Source organism: Trichogramma pretiosum, unplaced genomic scaffold (genome assembly GCF_000599845.2).
Source record: "Trichogramma pretiosum strain Unisexual culture from Peru unplaced genomic scaffold, Tpre_2.0 scaffold82, whole genome shotgun sequence".
Classification (NCBI taxonomy): Eukaryota; Metazoa; Arthropoda; class Insecta; order Hymenoptera; family Trichogrammatidae; genus Trichogramma; species Trichogramma pretiosum.
In genome coordinates this window covers 539163-554857 of record NW_019640889.1, presented here as the reverse complement: position 1 = coordinate 554857, position 15695 = coordinate 539163, and the positions used below count along the sequence as shown (strand labels likewise).

At 39.8% G+C, this 15695-nt stretch overlaps 4 protein-coding genes across 6 annotated transcripts in view; 1 reads left to right on the top strand and 3 right to left on the bottom strand.

The window, feature by feature from the left end:
- Positions 1-240: 240 nt before the first annotated feature.
- On the bottom strand, positions 241-1274 carry LOC106649957. Its single transcript, XM_023457659.1, has 3 exons — positions 1042-1274; positions 676-975; positions 241-600 (listed from the first exon to the last, which is right to left on the bottom strand). Exons 1-3 carry the CDS (start codon positions 1206-1208, stop codon positions 288-290), a joined length of 780 nt encoding a protein of 259 aa, XP_023313427.1. The 5' UTR covers positions 1209-1274; the 3' UTR covers positions 241-287.
- LOC111693230 lies at positions 1256-2329 on the bottom strand. Its single transcript, XM_023457652.1, has 5 exons — positions 1755-2329; positions 1579-1680; positions 1401-1500; positions 1314-1326; positions 1256-1261 (listed from the first exon to the last, which is right to left on the bottom strand). Exons 1-5 carry the CDS (start codon positions 1843-1845, stop codon positions 1256-1258), a joined length of 312 nt encoding a protein of 103 aa, XP_023313420.1. The 5' UTR covers positions 1846-2329.
- A 327-nt stretch (positions 2330-2656) lies between these two features.
- On the top strand, positions 2657-6360 carry LOC106650133. The gene is made up of 7 exons (XM_014367973.2): positions 2657-2995; positions 3081-3210; positions 3286-3517; positions 3586-4131; positions 4206-5619; positions 5707-5858; positions 6012-6360. Exons 1-7 carry the CDS (start codon positions 2950-2952, stop codon positions 6306-6308), a joined length of 2817 nt encoding a protein of 938 aa, XP_014223459.1. The 5' UTR covers positions 2657-2949; the 3' UTR covers positions 6309-6360.
- Positions 6361-6843: 483 nt separating this feature from the next.
- LOC106650131 (rab3 GTPase-activating protein catalytic subunit) overlaps positions 6844-15695 on the bottom strand; it is a 32015-nt gene continuing 23163 nt past the window's right edge. For 2 of the 3 annotated variants that reach the window (XM_014367971.2, XM_014367970.2), the window contains 6 exons: positions 12907-12964; positions 12350-12437; positions 11076-11377; positions 7778-8206; positions 7475-7687; positions 6844-7400 (listed from right to left, as the gene is read on the bottom strand). In XM_014367971.2, the coding sequence (XP_014223457.1) occupies positions 7131-7400; positions 7475-7687; positions 7778-8206; positions 11076-11377; positions 12350-12437; positions 12907-12964 (1360 nt within the window). In that variant the 3' untranslated portion in view covers positions 6844-7130. The remainder of the gene's footprint in view (positions 7401-7474; positions 7688-7777; positions 8207-11075; positions 11378-12349; positions 12438-12906; positions 12965-15695) is intronic. The other variant, XM_014367972.2, reaches the window with a different exon arrangement.

The following is a 15695-nucleotide window of genomic DNA, read 5'->3' as shown; positions in this document are numbered from 1 at the left end:
TAGCACTCATATCATTGAGGGAAACTGTATTTTGACTCGCATCTTGGCAAGCACTAAACATCATGCAATTTAAGGCTGTGAGTGATATTAGAAAATAGAATACAGCCAATGTACTGTAAAATATATATATCATTAATAGAACATACACACTGTGTTTAAACTCATGATCAATCATAAAATCAAACACACATGACGTTGTAAGATTAAAAATACTACTTGTTCCAAAGGCTAGAATAAATTTCGAAATCTGTAACATTAAAATATTAATTTATATGCATGAAGATAAATCAAATAAAACAAGTTAAATAACTTACTATTGTTACTTTGGACTTTCTGGTAAACTTCCACAGATTATCATTAGCTATAAGCACAATAGACTCAATTAAACTAGTGTGGTAATTACTAGTTACAATGTAAACATTATCATAGTGCATATGATTTAGAATTCGATTTTCTACGAATTTTGCTATCTTGGTATAAATTGAAGGTAGAAAAAAATAGAATGGTATAGAAAGTATGGCTATAATACCACTGAATATAAAACATATTAAGTGTCCAAAGGGCATCAAGCCACCAATTACTGCCGTTCCTGAATTCATCCTGAAAAATAATTAGAATGCTCATTTTCAAGTTTTTTAATCAATAATAATTTACATAAAGTAAACAAAAATTTACGTTATAGCAGTCCAGAAATAATGTCCATAAGACTTTTCAAACTTCTTATTTGCATAGAACGCCTTGTACCATCCTGTAAACTTTCCTGAATGTACCATTTCAAAAAGTCCATAAATCCAAGCCATTAACCAGATAATTGCCATTAAATTGAGGCTTACAATAATTGCTTCAAATGGTGGACGTAGACTTAATTCTTTATGGTAAAGTGGCATAAGATTTATTCCAAATATGAAAATAGACCAAAGCAAAACATTTTTGAGAAGTGGAAACATCAGTGTCCATTTGGATGCTAAGATGGCTCTGAAAATGATTAATATTTTAGCTTATCTCTAATTAGATATTGCATCTGAACCAAAAGTTTCTTACCGGCCGGTCTCCTTTAAAATAAGAACAATGTCATCAAAATCATCAACAAGTGAGATAGTTGTAAATACAATGCCTAAAAACGTTACTAATGCAGGAATTTTTACAAATTTATTCTCCAAATATGCCTGATCATCAATACTACGTACAGCTACATAAATGAATGTCATGAACGTTGTTAAGTAAATAATATAAATAACAAACTTAGTGCAATGTTTCAAAGCTAAAAAAAACAAATAAAATGAGCTTATTGTCAAAAATAAGCCAATAAGGGCTATCTGCAAAATTCTGAAAATGATCACATAAAAACGATTAATTATAAAAAAACTTTAATTTCAGATAAATTAAATAAATATCCGTACTTTTGATAGACTTCTGCACGATGCTTCTCTGAACCATGCTTTTCTCTGAACAGTTCATTCCAGAATTTGGAAAGAATAGGTAGATCCGATGTAAAATAAACTAATTTAAAAAAAGTTAATATTTTGATTTTATGAAAACAATATTACAATAAAACATATGTATAACAATAAAAATTACAATACAAATCCACTGACATCCACATCGCTATGCACACTGAAAATAAAATCATAAAAGAGAAATCACTTGATCTCTTTGGTAAAGGTTTTTCTTTTTCTTCATCTGAAATGAAAAAGGATATTAACAATGAGAAAAAAATTGTATAACTTATCTAAACAAATAAACAGATTACTCACTCTTGGTGCTAATTGGAAGCTGCAATGAATCTTTCTGTGCATGGACTTTAGCTTCAACCAAGTCAGAAGGATTGAATTGTAATCTAACCATTGTTACCAAAGTTTTTCTTGGTGATCTTTATTTAACCAAAAACGTGGCAGTCAAAGAAGCGTAGTCGAGCTCAACAGAAGTTTGACCTCCAATGATCATCTCATGGCTTTCCACCCACTGCACAATACACACTAACTCCCACTTTTATCTGTTATTTCACTCCCTCTTTTGAGAAAGATACCAACACGAAATTTTTCGAAATGTCATTAAATAGGTCACCGATAAAAAACTGAACTGTACGATCATCGACGATGAAGTTGCCCCATCGAAACGCCACTTATTACGGTTTCGTTAATTTTATTTGGGAATTCACAATAAAGGAATTCAACGTGGACATGATTCAAGGGCACGGATCGAACCTCCGATAAAGAAAATCCGGGGATGGTGTGTCGTAAATCTGTTTAGAAATTTGACAAAGCATTTCACCAGCGCAACTGACAAGCGATCGAGTGTTACTCGACTCGAACGTTACGCGGGTATTTTGCGCGCTTTCTGCTGGCATATTTTCGCATCTCGATTCCCGCGACGCATTGCAATTTGCGAATGGCGATTCGCAATCGCGAAAATGCACGTGCAGATTGCAGGCGCACATGTCATTGACTACAACATGTTCAACAGCGCTGCCACCGTCACCGTGACTCGATACCAACCTAATCGTGAAGTATGAAAAATTGACATTCATGATTCAACTGATTCAACGATGATATTTTTGCTCATAAAAATCATTTCATCATGGATCAAGTTTTAACTGTTAAATAGATGTTGAAAATGATCAATTAAAAACAAATTTATATACAATTTACGTTTTTTAAATGATTTTTAACATTTTTCGTGTAGTAATTCAAGTTTTCCTCTAGTCTTCAAGTTGGCCATTCTGACATAGCATCGCTAGCGCAGACATGATGTTTCTGTTCTGTCAGACTTGTAATGTTTTAGTTCAGACCAAACCACGAGGCGACTCGGTACCTGTACTCTGCAACCTACTGTAAATACTCCAAAACAAGTGCCGCTTTCACTTTATTGTTTATACAAAAAGTTTTTTGATACTAACGTTTTATAGTTTCGTAAAAAAGTGAATAAGAATCATTCTACTAAACTTATACAATGGATTATACTCAAGTGTTGACACTTTTGACTAAATTGAACGAAGGTAACAACTGCATTAATTTGTAGTTTTTAATTTTTTCAAAGTACTCATTGAAAAATTATAAAATCATATGAATCCATACTTCCAGACGACAAAGCTTCGATAACAAACGATGTTCTCGAAGACATAATGAAAAAAGTTCATCAAATAATGCCGGAAGATGTGATTGACAACGTTTCCAAAAATCGACACGAAGTTCTTGCTCGTGATGACGTCGCGTAAGTAAAATTTGACCGTTTTGAGAAGAATTATACAAAAGTACCTAAAATATGATAACTTTTTTGTTATCTTAGGTGGGTTTATCTACATACAATTTTATTCGTAGTTTCTGATTTTGCTAAAACGGAGTTGAGTCAAGAAAACCCGTTGTTTACTATAGAACAAATGAAAATTCTGAGAAATTCAATAAAACTAGCTAGTCACTTAGGAATAGTTTCTTCCTTTCATTCTGCTATCAAAGTGCGAACGCGAGCGACAGATTTCAAAAATTTCCAAATCCACTTTGAACACAAAGATATTTTTGATGTAAGTATTGTATTATTGACTTAAAAAACCATATAAATATACTAAAATAAAAATTGTTCATCTTACAGAAATACAAAATAATGTGCCACACAGTTACACTTTTACTGGAACTTTTTGAGCATGTTATTCTTAGATCAGCTGTTATATCTCAATTGGACAGTATACTTGCTGCTTTGTTTCAATTATCATTTGCCCCTTTACAGAAGCCAATAGTAGACAGTCCATTGTCTGAAAATAACAATGCTGAATTTAAAATGACAACAGAGCTATACGCTAACTTAATCAAAGATCAAGTAAATTATCAGAATAAGTTATATGAATTGAAGGAAAAAATGCCGCTAACTTCAGTATTAACAAATATTATGATGATCAGTGCTGAATCAAACAATCCTAGATGGTTTCAAATCAATGTTCATCGTTATATCTCTGAAATATTCATGATGTCCAATGGCGTTGTCTCATTGACTACGGTCATTTGTGATGAACTTACAGATGTGAGTGTCTACTGGCCTAAATTGAATGTTGCAGGAGAAATTTTGATACGTAGATATAAAAAGGGTGATACTGGTTACACAGTTCCAGCATTAAAATATTATGATGCAATTTGCAGCCAGGTAATATTGTAATCTCATTAATACTTGCTCATAATTTAATTTTTCTAATAATTATATTCAAATATTTTTTTCAGCTCATCACATTACTTGAATCTAAAGAATATAAACAAGGAGCTATTATAGCAAATTGTTACATAAAAGTTTTATATGAATTTGACAAGGATTTGTGTCAACAAAAAGTATTAGATATTATTATGAATCCTCTTCATAATAAAAATAATAAATCTATTACAACAGAAAACCAAGTATCACAGTGCATAGAAAATTTATGCAAACTTTTCATAACAACAAGAGCTGAATTTACTTGCTTACCTCTAACAATTTTATCGTCAGTCTTACAGCCTCTTTTTTACCTTTATTTAAAAGTAAAAAGTAGCATTTATGTGCATCGCAATAAAGTAAAAGAATTACTTTTAAAAATATTGCAAGATGTGAAAATAAGACATCCTGCTTTCAGCGTGATTTTAAATCACGACATGTTTGCTATCAGAGAATACGGTGAAAGGTTAAATTTTAAATTTGGAGATGATGGTGGTTTAATGGTTTCTTCTGAACCATTTGAAGTAGAAAATGATGAAATAGCAGGTGGTTTATATGAACTTGTAAAAAAGGACGATCAACTAGCATTTTCATTATTCGAATATTTATTGAAAGTTTCACCAAATTTAAACCACACAGCTGACGAAGCAGCTAAAAATAAAAAACTACTACAATCACCAAAGGACATCATTGAGAAAATGGAGAAACAACTTATTGTTATTCAACTGCTATCAATGTTATCTGATCTACCAAATGTTCAGAAAGCTCAGATGCGATCACCACAATCTCTTTTAGGTTTCATTAAATTTTATTTCACAAAAATATCTTCAACTGACAGTATTTCCAATGATTCACATGAACAAGATGTTGAAATATTATATACATGTTTAATGTTGATAAAACAGATGATAATAGAAAATAAGGAAACTCAATCTTGGAAAGCATTTGAAGATTTCATTTCTGACATCAGAACTATTAATTTTAAGAACATACCAGAAAAAATCGTTTCTATATTTGAAGAAATTGAAAAAGTAATAAGAAAGAAAGGAAAGGAATCTGTTAAACATTATTATGATTTATCAGCTGAAAACAAATTACTCAACGAGGTAGATAAAGCTCTAGCAGATTTGACCGATCCACTTCTACCTGTCAGAGGCCATGGTTTAATAACACTCACCAAGTTAATCGAAGCGCGTCATCCAGAGACAGAATTGAAAAAAGATCTTCTCTTCTGTATTTTTCAACAAAATCTCACTCACGAAGATTCGTTTATTTATTTAGCTTCAATCAATGGAATATGCGCAATGACGAAAATGTTTCCTGATAAAGTCATCGAGACACTGGTGCAAGAGTTTATTGGCTTGACGCAGCAACAGAGAAATTGTGAAACGACGCCCGAAACTCGTGCCAAACTCGGCGAAATTCTAGTTAAAACTACAAGAGCTTTAGGTATTAGCATACGCATTAAATCACGTTAATTGATTTGAAATTATTATTAGATACAGCTTGTCATTGTTTATTTTTTTCATTTAACAGGTGAAATGACGCCCAAATACAAAAGTCTTTTAGTCAACGGCTTTTTGTGTGGAACTAAAGATCCTGACGCAATGGTGCGAGCTTCGAGTCTTTCGTGTCTTGGCGAATTTTGTAAAATAATGGGCTTCAGATTAGGCAATTTAATGATAGAAGTGAGTATTTGTTTTACCAACGCCACCTCGATAAAATTTATTATATATTATTGACATTTTATATCATATTACAATCTATTCAACAATATATCTAAACATATACATATATTTTTTGTTTAAATGAGTGTACAAACAATTTTTTTTGCTTTTCAGATTTTATACTGCATAAGCTGCATCATAAAAACGGACAAAGATGATAGCTGCCGACGAGCCGCCGTTCTCGTGACGACTCTCTTGCTCCAAGGACTCGGAAAAAGTGCTTTGGTTGACTTGGGCGAAAATCTCGTGCCTCTTTATCGAAGTCTCAAACATCTGCGTGATACTGATAACGATCCCACGGTACAACTGCACGCGCAGCTTGCTCTAGAGGAATTCGACGATATTGTTAAGCATTATCTATTCGCGCCACCGAAATTGGAAAAGACAATATTTTTACTTTCGAATAATTGATTGTTCGATAATTTTTATAAGGATGAATTGTTTCTGTTAATTTGTTTTTTAGTTCTTTGTTGTCTCATATTTACAAATTGTAAAGTCTTTTCTACAACAATTATAATGTTTATAATGTTTTTTTTACAACTGCTACCAAATACAATGTTAAAATTTATATACTATGTTTCATGAAACCTCCAGTCTCCCTTGAAACATTAAGCATATACGACAGACATGACGCTCACGTCTGAAAACAATTCACATGCTTCATTCACAACCATATACATACAAATATACATATTTTAATCATGAGTTCATAGTATTTAAACTTTGTCCGAACGAATTAAATAGCTCCGTATGTATTTTGTTTTCCAAATTTTCAGTTAATTCTTCGTTATAATTCAGAATCATAAAGACCGAGTAACTTTAAATTTGAAAAAATCGATCAATAAAATGAGTGAGCTATCTTTATTCATTCAGTTGAGTTTAAAATTTGAAGAAGATTCAAATGTATACGCATACGTACACATATCTTAATATGTATTATTATCATAATCATTTTTAATATTAAATATACAAAATTCAGTATGTATAAAAAACGCAATTACAACCCTTTCACGAATTTTTTAACAGCGCGCGTATGTTAGTTGTATATATTGGATAAACTATATTTACGTCGGTATTTATATACGTGTGAAATGTAACAATCGTATCATAAATTTTGTACGCACAGAATAACGGATTAAGAATAACATAACTTCGCAAGAAACGTGCGAGAAATAACCAAACGTGTGTTCGTGTGTTTGCGCGCGTAAAAAAAAACTTAACAGTAACGGCAAATTAGTAAAATATCGTGTCTTCGGAAAATGCTCCGGCCATGCGAATGTTGTCCTTGTCGAGACTCACGTAGAGCCTCTGGGGTTGAGCGATAGACGTGGGCGACGGTCTCGGGGCCATGGCGCGCAGCACGAACTCCTTGCAGGTCGGCGCCGGGAACGGCTTGAAAGCCATCGATCGCGGATCGTACATTGCGTCGCTGTCGCTACTGTTGCCGCCACCGCTGCTGCCTCCACCGCTACCACTACCACCTGTGCTACTCGTGTGCGCCGCCTGCAATGAAAATAAAAATCAGCAAAAACTGACTGGAAAAATCCTTGATCGGTATAGAAGTAGAACTGCAGGACCTTCTGAGCGTCGGAAAACATCTTTGAGATTCGATTTCCCAGAGCTCCTCTGGGACCGTTTGGCACCGAGACTTCCTTGCCTCGCATCAGCTGCACGACGAAGGCTTGAAGCTCCTTGTCTTGAGCGTCGCCCTCGTTGTCCGACAGTTTCAGCTGCAACGAGTTCATCTGCGCCACGAGAGTCTCGACGCTCTCCATATCGCGAATGATGTCCTTGAAAGAAATCTCAATATCAGACTTGTCATTAAGTTAAAACGCGGATGATCGGTAAAACGAAAACGAGACCGCATCGAGCCAACCAACCTCGTAAAGCTGGAGCTTCTGCTGAATGGGCTTAGTGGCGAACTGCAGCCTGCTGTGTATGGCCTGCAGCACGTCGGGCAGTCCCTGCAGCGAGCTCGTCTTCTTCTCGTGCAGAGCGACGAGGGCCGCGTGAGTCAGCACGGGCAGCAGCAGCTGGCCGACCTGGCCCAGTCGCTTGTTCGTCAGGAAGTGTATGACCTTCTCGGCCTCGCGGGTGTCGTCGAACAGGCGCTTCTGCCGATAGGCCGGCACGGGCTGGGCCGACGTCCAGGTGCTCGCCCACGGATTGTTGGGTATGAGCATGCGAGGCGAGAGCTTACCCGGCGTCTGGCCCCATTCGTCCTTGTCGTTGCTCTCGGAGTCTTCGATCCAGTCGCGCGGCGAGTACCAGCGTATGAAGTCCTCCAATTGTGCCGAGGGGTTCGCTGCCTGCGTACATTAAGTATACACGCGTGAGAGAAAAATACCATGCAAATTATGTGAATTAAAGCCATTGCATATTTTAAAAATTTGATTCATAAATTCTTTAACTTCTATATATCAACAAGGACGATTCACAATTTACAGATAAAAGAAAACACGAGATACTCTAGGGAAAAATAATTCAGAATGTCCCTCAATTAATTTTTAATTTTTTCTCTCTTTCTCCTCCTTTTCCTTTCCCCCCAAATTAGATCGCTTTAGTGTATTAGCGCAGAGTCAGTAGGATGAATATTCAATAATTTTTATTTACATTTTTTGGATCTTCTGGCATAATGTAAGAAGGAAATTAAAACACAAAAAACTCAACTGAATTGTTTTAAATGTATTTATTTAAATCACATGGAAAATCTGCATAATTGAATAACATCATAAATTGAAAAATACTGTGAATATGATTATCACATTATGATGAGCGTTGGCCTGCAGCAGCCAAACAAGCATTATATAAATCTTTGTTCGTCAGCTGTTCGACGATCATATCATAGCAAAGAGTTGGCAGTCGCTGGTGTATCAGCTTCATTAAAGAATTTATTGTCCATCGCAAATAAAATCCTTTTGATAGTTTCTCGCCAAGATACATGTAACAAGCTTCTTTCCACGGTTGAGTGTACTCCAACAATTTTTGCGAAAGCGCGAATTTGATGAAGTCGTTATAAGATGCAAAATTCGTCACCATTTGAGGTGGTAACCGTGAGAGTTGATACAATGACAGGTTCGGATTTATCATCATTTTTTTCGCTTCTGTGTCATCTATGAATACATCGAGATTCACTGACACGTCGAACAATTCGTACTTGACGAATAATGCCATGATTTTTAAAGCGTCATTTTGGTTCAACTGAAATCCTTTTTTTTCAAGACGTTCGACGACGGCCAACAGGCCAAACGCCAGCATCAATTTAGATTTCTTCGTAGCGTCCAACCACCGATCTTCATATCCTTCAGCGAAGTCAATCTCAGTGGACAGAACAAAGCTAGACAGATCTGCTCCACGATCCAAGAGTACATCAACCGTGTTCGGTAATAAAGTCGCTACGGCCCATTGCAACGGTGTACGACCCAAATTGTCTCGAGCGTCAATCTGCACCAGCTGATTGAGTTCGTCAGTGATCTTAAAAAATTGCTCCACCGAATCATCATCTTGTTTTCTTTTGCAAAGAATGTGTAGCGCAGTCCATCCTTCCTTGTTAGTCAAGTTTGGATCGGCCCCATTTCTTAGCAGCAATTCTACGATTTTGTTATTACGTCGTTGGGTCAGAACAATGTGTAGCGGCGAATCACCTGATAAGTTTTCGAGACAATTAGGGTCTTGCCCGGCTTCGAGGAATTTCTGGACGAGATCATCAAGGTCAGACATGCAGATCGTATGAAAGTGCGTGAATCCGGACTCGTCGATGTAATTTACATTGTCGTATATCTCAATGAGGTGACGAATCACGTCCTTCAATTCAGAGGACGCGAACATGCAGTACGCAGCCGCGTGATGTACCGCAGTGGTGCGATGCACCAGTGGCTTTCCGTCTTGATCAAAGGTGGGTTCGACCTTGAAGCCACTGCGAGCTACGAACTTGATGAGTTCATTCCAACCTCGAGCCCTAAATCTTGCGGCATCCGAGAGAAGGCTCTCGATTTCTTTGGTCCGAAAAATATTACGAAGGTTAGGAAGTTCCAATTTATCTTTTAACCAACCAGTGAATAATTTACAGAGTCGTCCGAGAAATTCCTGTTGCTCTTGTTGAATCTTTCGCTCGGCTGTTTGTCGGAAGCTCTTCAATTGTTTCAAGTTTCCGTCGAACGTGGACATGGTTCTGCGCACCCTCAAACAACACGCACTCGCTAATATTATAAATATAAAATACTTTCAACTTTTTTCACGAGAATCACTTGCAGCAGTCGATGCAGTCTGGCTCGATGTTGTATGCGCGGCGACGTCGTGACGTAAACTACGTCCGATTAATGAACTGGGTCTACACTACGAACGCGTGAGCAGTTATAAAATGTGCGTGAATCCACAGATGGACATTGAGCGAGAGTAAAACAAGCGAGCGCGACGAAGACAAAGATACACCACGCTACCTACGATTCAGAGGCACGAGTGGGCCAGTGGCGGCCGCTTCTCGTCTGTGTCATGTGCCGCGGTAGAGGGGAGAGCGCATCGAGTCAAGTCAAGTCAGCACTCAAGAGCGTCGACCGCAGCGTGCGAAGCAAACTTTAATTACTTTAAGGGCAGCTCTACATTAGTTCTTACGTGCCGCAACTCGCGCACGCGTGATTAGGGCGGTCTACTTCTTACTGCAATCGAAAAAGTGTCTCTAAAGCATCTAAATTTGCCTCAAGAAATACACGTTCAGTGTTTCATATTAGAGACACATTTCGATCGCCGTAAGAAGTAGACCACCCTAAGGAGTAGAGTTTTATTTATTTATTTTTTTTTGCAGTTTAAATCCTGATTACGCGCGCGCGTCGCGGCGCTAAAGATTAACAATAAAACGCGCGCAAAACAGTTTCACTTCGAAAACGCGTATTCATCTCGATGTGTGCTAAATACCATTAATTAAAGTCGCGTATCGTATTTCCGTGGCGATTTTTTTTGCCTGTGTCGAAAACTCGATAATCGTAAATTGAATATATACATTCGAGCTCATCTCCGCGTGCCTCGAATTTAATTACACGTATATAAACTGATGGCATCGACGAAAATATATGAGACACGCTCGTAAAATTCCAATCTATAAATAATAATTAGGCAGAGTCACGAATACACACACATGCTTTTCTGCGATGGCAAATTGCAAACTAAACGGTGATTCATTACCTTGAACGATTCCATATCGGAGAGGAGCGAGGCGCTCATGAGGCGGGCTCTCATCTCGGAGGCATTCTTGTCGGTGCCGAGTTGCATCATGACCTGCGCGTCCTCCTCTAATTGGTCTTCCGTTTTGGGCACCGGATCCTGAGTGACGGGCAGATAGAGCGGCTCGCCGGTCTGTACCAATCTCAGCGTCGGATGCTTGGCTAATCGGCCCACCGGACGATTCCACAAGAGCTGATGCCGGCCCTGGGCACCCTCGTCCTCGTTGAGGCACTCGAAGAACTCGTCCTCCTCCGAGTCGCCTGCTTATTGCGAAAAGGATGTAACGAGAAAAAAACAGAAGTAAGTACATCGGCACGATAGTCGAAATTCCTGCGCTGGATGCTACTTACTTATGTTACACGGGCTCGAGTAGAGGTATGCTATAAATACATCGGCGGGCGAATTACATCAATCATATCAATTAACGGTACACTTACGAGCGCGTCGATCTGTGCCAATCCGCGATTAATGTATTCATCATCGACGTCTTCGGAAGCGCGAATTCCGAGAAACTTAGTATGTGCCACACGATTGCGGCAAAACGACCATCTTTCTCTCGCGGGCAGCGATCGCGAGCACGAGAGCTCGCATGCCTCTATGTAGGCACACAAAACAAGAGCCGGAGCTCGTATGCACGCGCGTTCGGCATATAACATAGCATCTAATTTTTCCAAAGTTTGCCCATTTAGGTGTCGGAGTAGAGTAATTTCTACGAGTTAAGCTGCTGCGCCTCTCCCCGCGCGCGCGAGCGAGGAGAGTTAGAAACCATATGATTACCTAGTTATCGCTCGGCTATGTACATAATGCGGCTGTGTGTACGTTGCGCTGCTGCTGCTGCCGTTGGCCGTAATTGAATGGCTCGTTATTTTTTATTGACCCGCACGCCACGCGAGAAATGAGATTTAATTGCCCTAACACGAGAGTATGTATCTCGTATCGTAGTACGCTATATGTATAAAGCACGCGAACTGCCAGTGCAGCGCAGGACTTTTACCGACCACCGCAGCGGCAGCGGCAGTTCGCGGTGGTACTGGCCTTTTCGGAATTTTCTCACAAAAGAGACGATAGCGCGAGAGAGAGAACGATTATACACACCAATGCTCTAATTGATATTGCAACTACGACAACGTTGTGTAAAAATATAATTGCTCCGATGTAGGTAATTTTTTTCCTCCTGTCATTCCTCGCCCGGAGCGTGGAATATAGGTATATAATGATACGGCTTAAGTACTCACCACTGCTATCGGCATTGATATCCATTCCCTGGACTTTTCTCTCGACCTCCTCCCTTGCCTTTTTTCTCGCTATGCAGCAGTTGATCATCTATAATGAAAAAAAAACAGAATCATTGCGAATGCCTCGGATAGATGTGTATTCGTCTGTGTGTGTGCACATGCGGTGCATATAGCTACGGGCAAAGGAAAAAAAAAGAAGAGTCTCGAACCCATGGCAGAAGATTCGGACAATAGGGCGATGGGAGCTGCTCGCGCGGGAGACAATAATAATATAACGACGTGAAAACGTGAGAAATGGAACGATAAACTCTTTGACTGTGCTGCAGCAGGTCTGCGGCTTGCGAGCGAGCCTCTGTACTGTGTGTGTATACACAAGCTAGCTGCGAGTGCGTCAAGTCAGCGGTGCGTTGCGACAGTAAGTAGTATTAGTAGAGCTGAGTGCACAGTGCAGCCTTTTACACATGCACCAAGCGCATATGTGTGTGTGTGTACGCACAGGGCAGAGGTGTGCAGCAGATATAGCAAACGAGATGCGTGTCCCAAAAAGTCTCTCTTACCTGGAGTTTCTGGTGTAGAAGACAGGTGCGCACGCAATCAGGAAAACCTGCTCCGACTCTGAAACAGAAAAAGTACATAGAAGTCAGCGAGTGTTTATTATTGTTCTCTTGCGCTGCTCTGCAGCCCTCCGCGCGCACATGCATCCACGCCAGCAGAGCTAGTTGGATTTTTTATTTCGACTATTGTTGAGATTTTCATCGATTTCCCAATGAGCTCTCCGCGTCTCTCGGCGCGATTGTTTCCTTCCCGTTGCCAGGCATACTGCACGCGTACGTATGAACGAGATGTAACGTCGACTCGCGTATAAGCGTGTACGTGCATCAGTGCCAAAACGATCTGTGAACGATGAGAGACGCGACATACACACACACACACACCCGCGCAAGTTGCAACGCGATTCAACGATTGACATCTCGGATTCTCTCCGCGCGCAGTTATGTATTATAAAGCGGTAGTGCAGCGCTGCACACGGACTACCGCGTGTTATATATATGTTTGCGCGAGAGAACATCGAGAAATGTATCCTGTGTTGCTCCTTTTTATCCATTATAATCGCGGATGATCCGCGTAACAATAGACGTAGCGGCAACGACGACGCAACGTCTGATACAGAATGTGTATAATATGTAGCGGGCCAAAAAAAGTCGCACGATTTCTCATATGCTCACGAAAAATCCTACATGGCACGTGAAGCACGTGCGTGATGATTAAAGTGTATGGTGGAACCCCCCCTGAGTGCGTAACAAGATCGATTGGCAAAAACAAAATATAATGCAGATCGAACGTTCGCGTGTATTAGTACACACGGTAGTTTTTCCCGCGCTCGGTTCCGTGCGCGGTTGCGTATTATTATGTATGTATAATCGCGTGTGTGCGTAAAACAACGCAAAAAAATAAAAGTCTTGATATCCGCAGCAATGTCACGCGCTTATACTATAGCAGCATACTATGTCGTACTACACCCAAGTCCCGCGCGGAAACCTTAATAACACAACGACATGTGTTTTATTTCGAAATTTCGTTCTCTCTCGTCCCTCTCGTGTGCAGCTTTTTTCTCACGTGCTCGAAACGCGAAAGCCCAAATCCCGAGTTTCGCGAGTCTGAAAACAACTGGAAAGAAATAATGATAACAGTAACGGAAAAAAATGAAATAAAAGGGAAAAAAAACAGGAAAGAATAATCAGGTACCAGTAATGTGTGAGTGGTGTACGCGCGCGATACATGAAGCAATGACTATCCTCGATGGGCTTATAATCGCAGAGTCATCCTTCGCAATTTGCCCGACATTTCCCTCTCTAATCTATATTTCTCGGCAATTCGCGCTCGCGCGCGATAATAGCCCAAAGGTTTGTGGCTGTATACAAGGTACAGAGCCGCATAAACCATACGGAATCACGCGTAGAGAGAAAACCACCGAGCGTTAGGTATGGTATACAAAATCCCCGAGAGCAATAAAAATACGATCGCGTCTTATACCTAGGCGCGCATATAAAGCCGAGGAATGCGATGAGAAAAGCCACAGCTATACGGCGGCGCGGTGGCAGCCAGAGCTCGCTGCAGGTGAAGAAACTCGCCGCATAAAACGCAGAAAAATAGACACAATGTCTGCGTGCAGTGCGTGCGCCTCTATTATATGCTATATACGCGGATAAAAAGAAAGCACATGCATACACGCAGCAGCAGCAGCTTACAATGCGAAGCGCGAATCGGTCGCCTACCCTCTTCGTCGCTGCACGCGGCGCTTCACAATCTTATAAAAGTCTGCGATTCGTCGCCGTCGCATGTCAGTGTTATTGTTTTTTTTCTGTCTTTCTTTTTTCTTTTTTTTACGACGCTATCGCGTAGAGCCGAGGAATTTTAATTCATTAGAATTTCAATGAACACATCAACAAGCTCACGCAGCTCTCGCTGTCGCTTCGACGTTGAAATATATATCCAATTCTATATAGCTCGGTGTATATATTATACGATTATTGTCGATACGCGACTCCACTGGTGCCTTTTTTTTTGCTCTCTTTGCCCTCGTGCGAGGCCGTTATGAGACCGCACGTATGATATAAAAAGGAAAGTATTTAACTCCTCGTATGTGGGCTGTGTGTTTTTTGGTTCACGTGTATATGAGCACTCATTATTTTTGGTAGCTCGTCGTCGGGGCCTCTCTTTGTTTACAATAGAAATTCTCGCGCGGCAGTCGTATATACCGATCGCGTACGCGGGTGTATGTGTACACACGCGCGAAAGGTGGTATTATAATACATATCAAATTTAAATAGCCGGCGATATAATTTACAGTTTTGAGCAGAGTATAGATCGTTACGTACTTTATATACATAGGACGACGCGAGGCGCGTGAACTCCGCATTATAATAAATATATATGAGCTTATTGAATTCAAGTATTATATTGTATACTCAAGCAGCCGCGAGATAATACCCTTATACGCGCAAAGGATCGCTTGCGCACGTATAATAATGCATAATAACGCGTTTGTCTATATTAAAGGTGTGCGCGCAGGTATAGTATATAGTAGAGAGAAGAAAAGTGCTTGAGAATATTTCGCGCGCTGTGCACTTTACTCGGGATATATATTACATACACCACGGCGCTGTGTGCGTGGCGCCTCGGTCTTCCTTCCTTCTTCCTCCTTTCGCGCGGCTCTATAGCTCTCTCATAGGTGATATATCACATGGCTGTATACATGCGCGTTCGAAAATTCATAACGATCAGAGAGCAGCGTCGTGTGGTGCAACAAAAGCGGCGGCGGCGGCGCCATAGGCAGCTCGCGTAT

Bases quoted from the DNA above. Each gene is read 5' to 3' on its own strand.
- LOC106649957 (XM_023457659.1), bottom strand. From the start codon at position 1,208: ATGACATTCATTTATGTAGCTGTACGTAGTATTGATGATCAGGCATAT. The intron at 976-1,041 runs GTAAGAAACTTT...AATCATTTTCAG, and splicing joins ATTTTAAAGGAGACCGGCCG to AGCCATCTTAGCATCCAAAT. The intron at 601-675 runs GTAAATTTTTGT...ATTATTTTTCAG, and splicing joins TATTTCTGGACTGCTATAAC to GATGAATTCAGGAACGGCAG.
- LOC111693230 (XM_023457652.1), bottom strand. From the start codon at position 1,845: ATGGTTAGATTACAATTCAATCCTTCTGACTTGGTTGAAGCTAAAGTC. The intron at 1,681-1,754 runs GTGAGTAATCTG...TTTTCATTTCAG, and splicing joins GCTTCCAATTAGCACCAAGA to ATGAAGAAAAAGAAAAACCT. The intron at 1,501-1,578 runs GTAATTTTTATT...TTTTTAAATTAG, and splicing joins GATGTCAGTGGATTTGTATT to TTTATTTTACATCGGATCTA.
- LOC106650133 (XM_014367973.2), top strand. From the start codon at position 2,950: ATGGATTATACTCAAGTGTTGACACTTTTGACTAAATTGAACGAAG. The intron at 5,620-5,706 runs GTATTAGCATAC...TTCATTTAACAG, and splicing joins TAAAACTACAAGAGCTTTAG to GTGAAATGACGCCCAAATAC. The intron at 5,859-6,011 runs GTGAGTATTTGT...TTTGCTTTTCAG, and splicing joins TAGGCAATTTAATGATAGAA to ATTTTATACTGCATAAGCTG.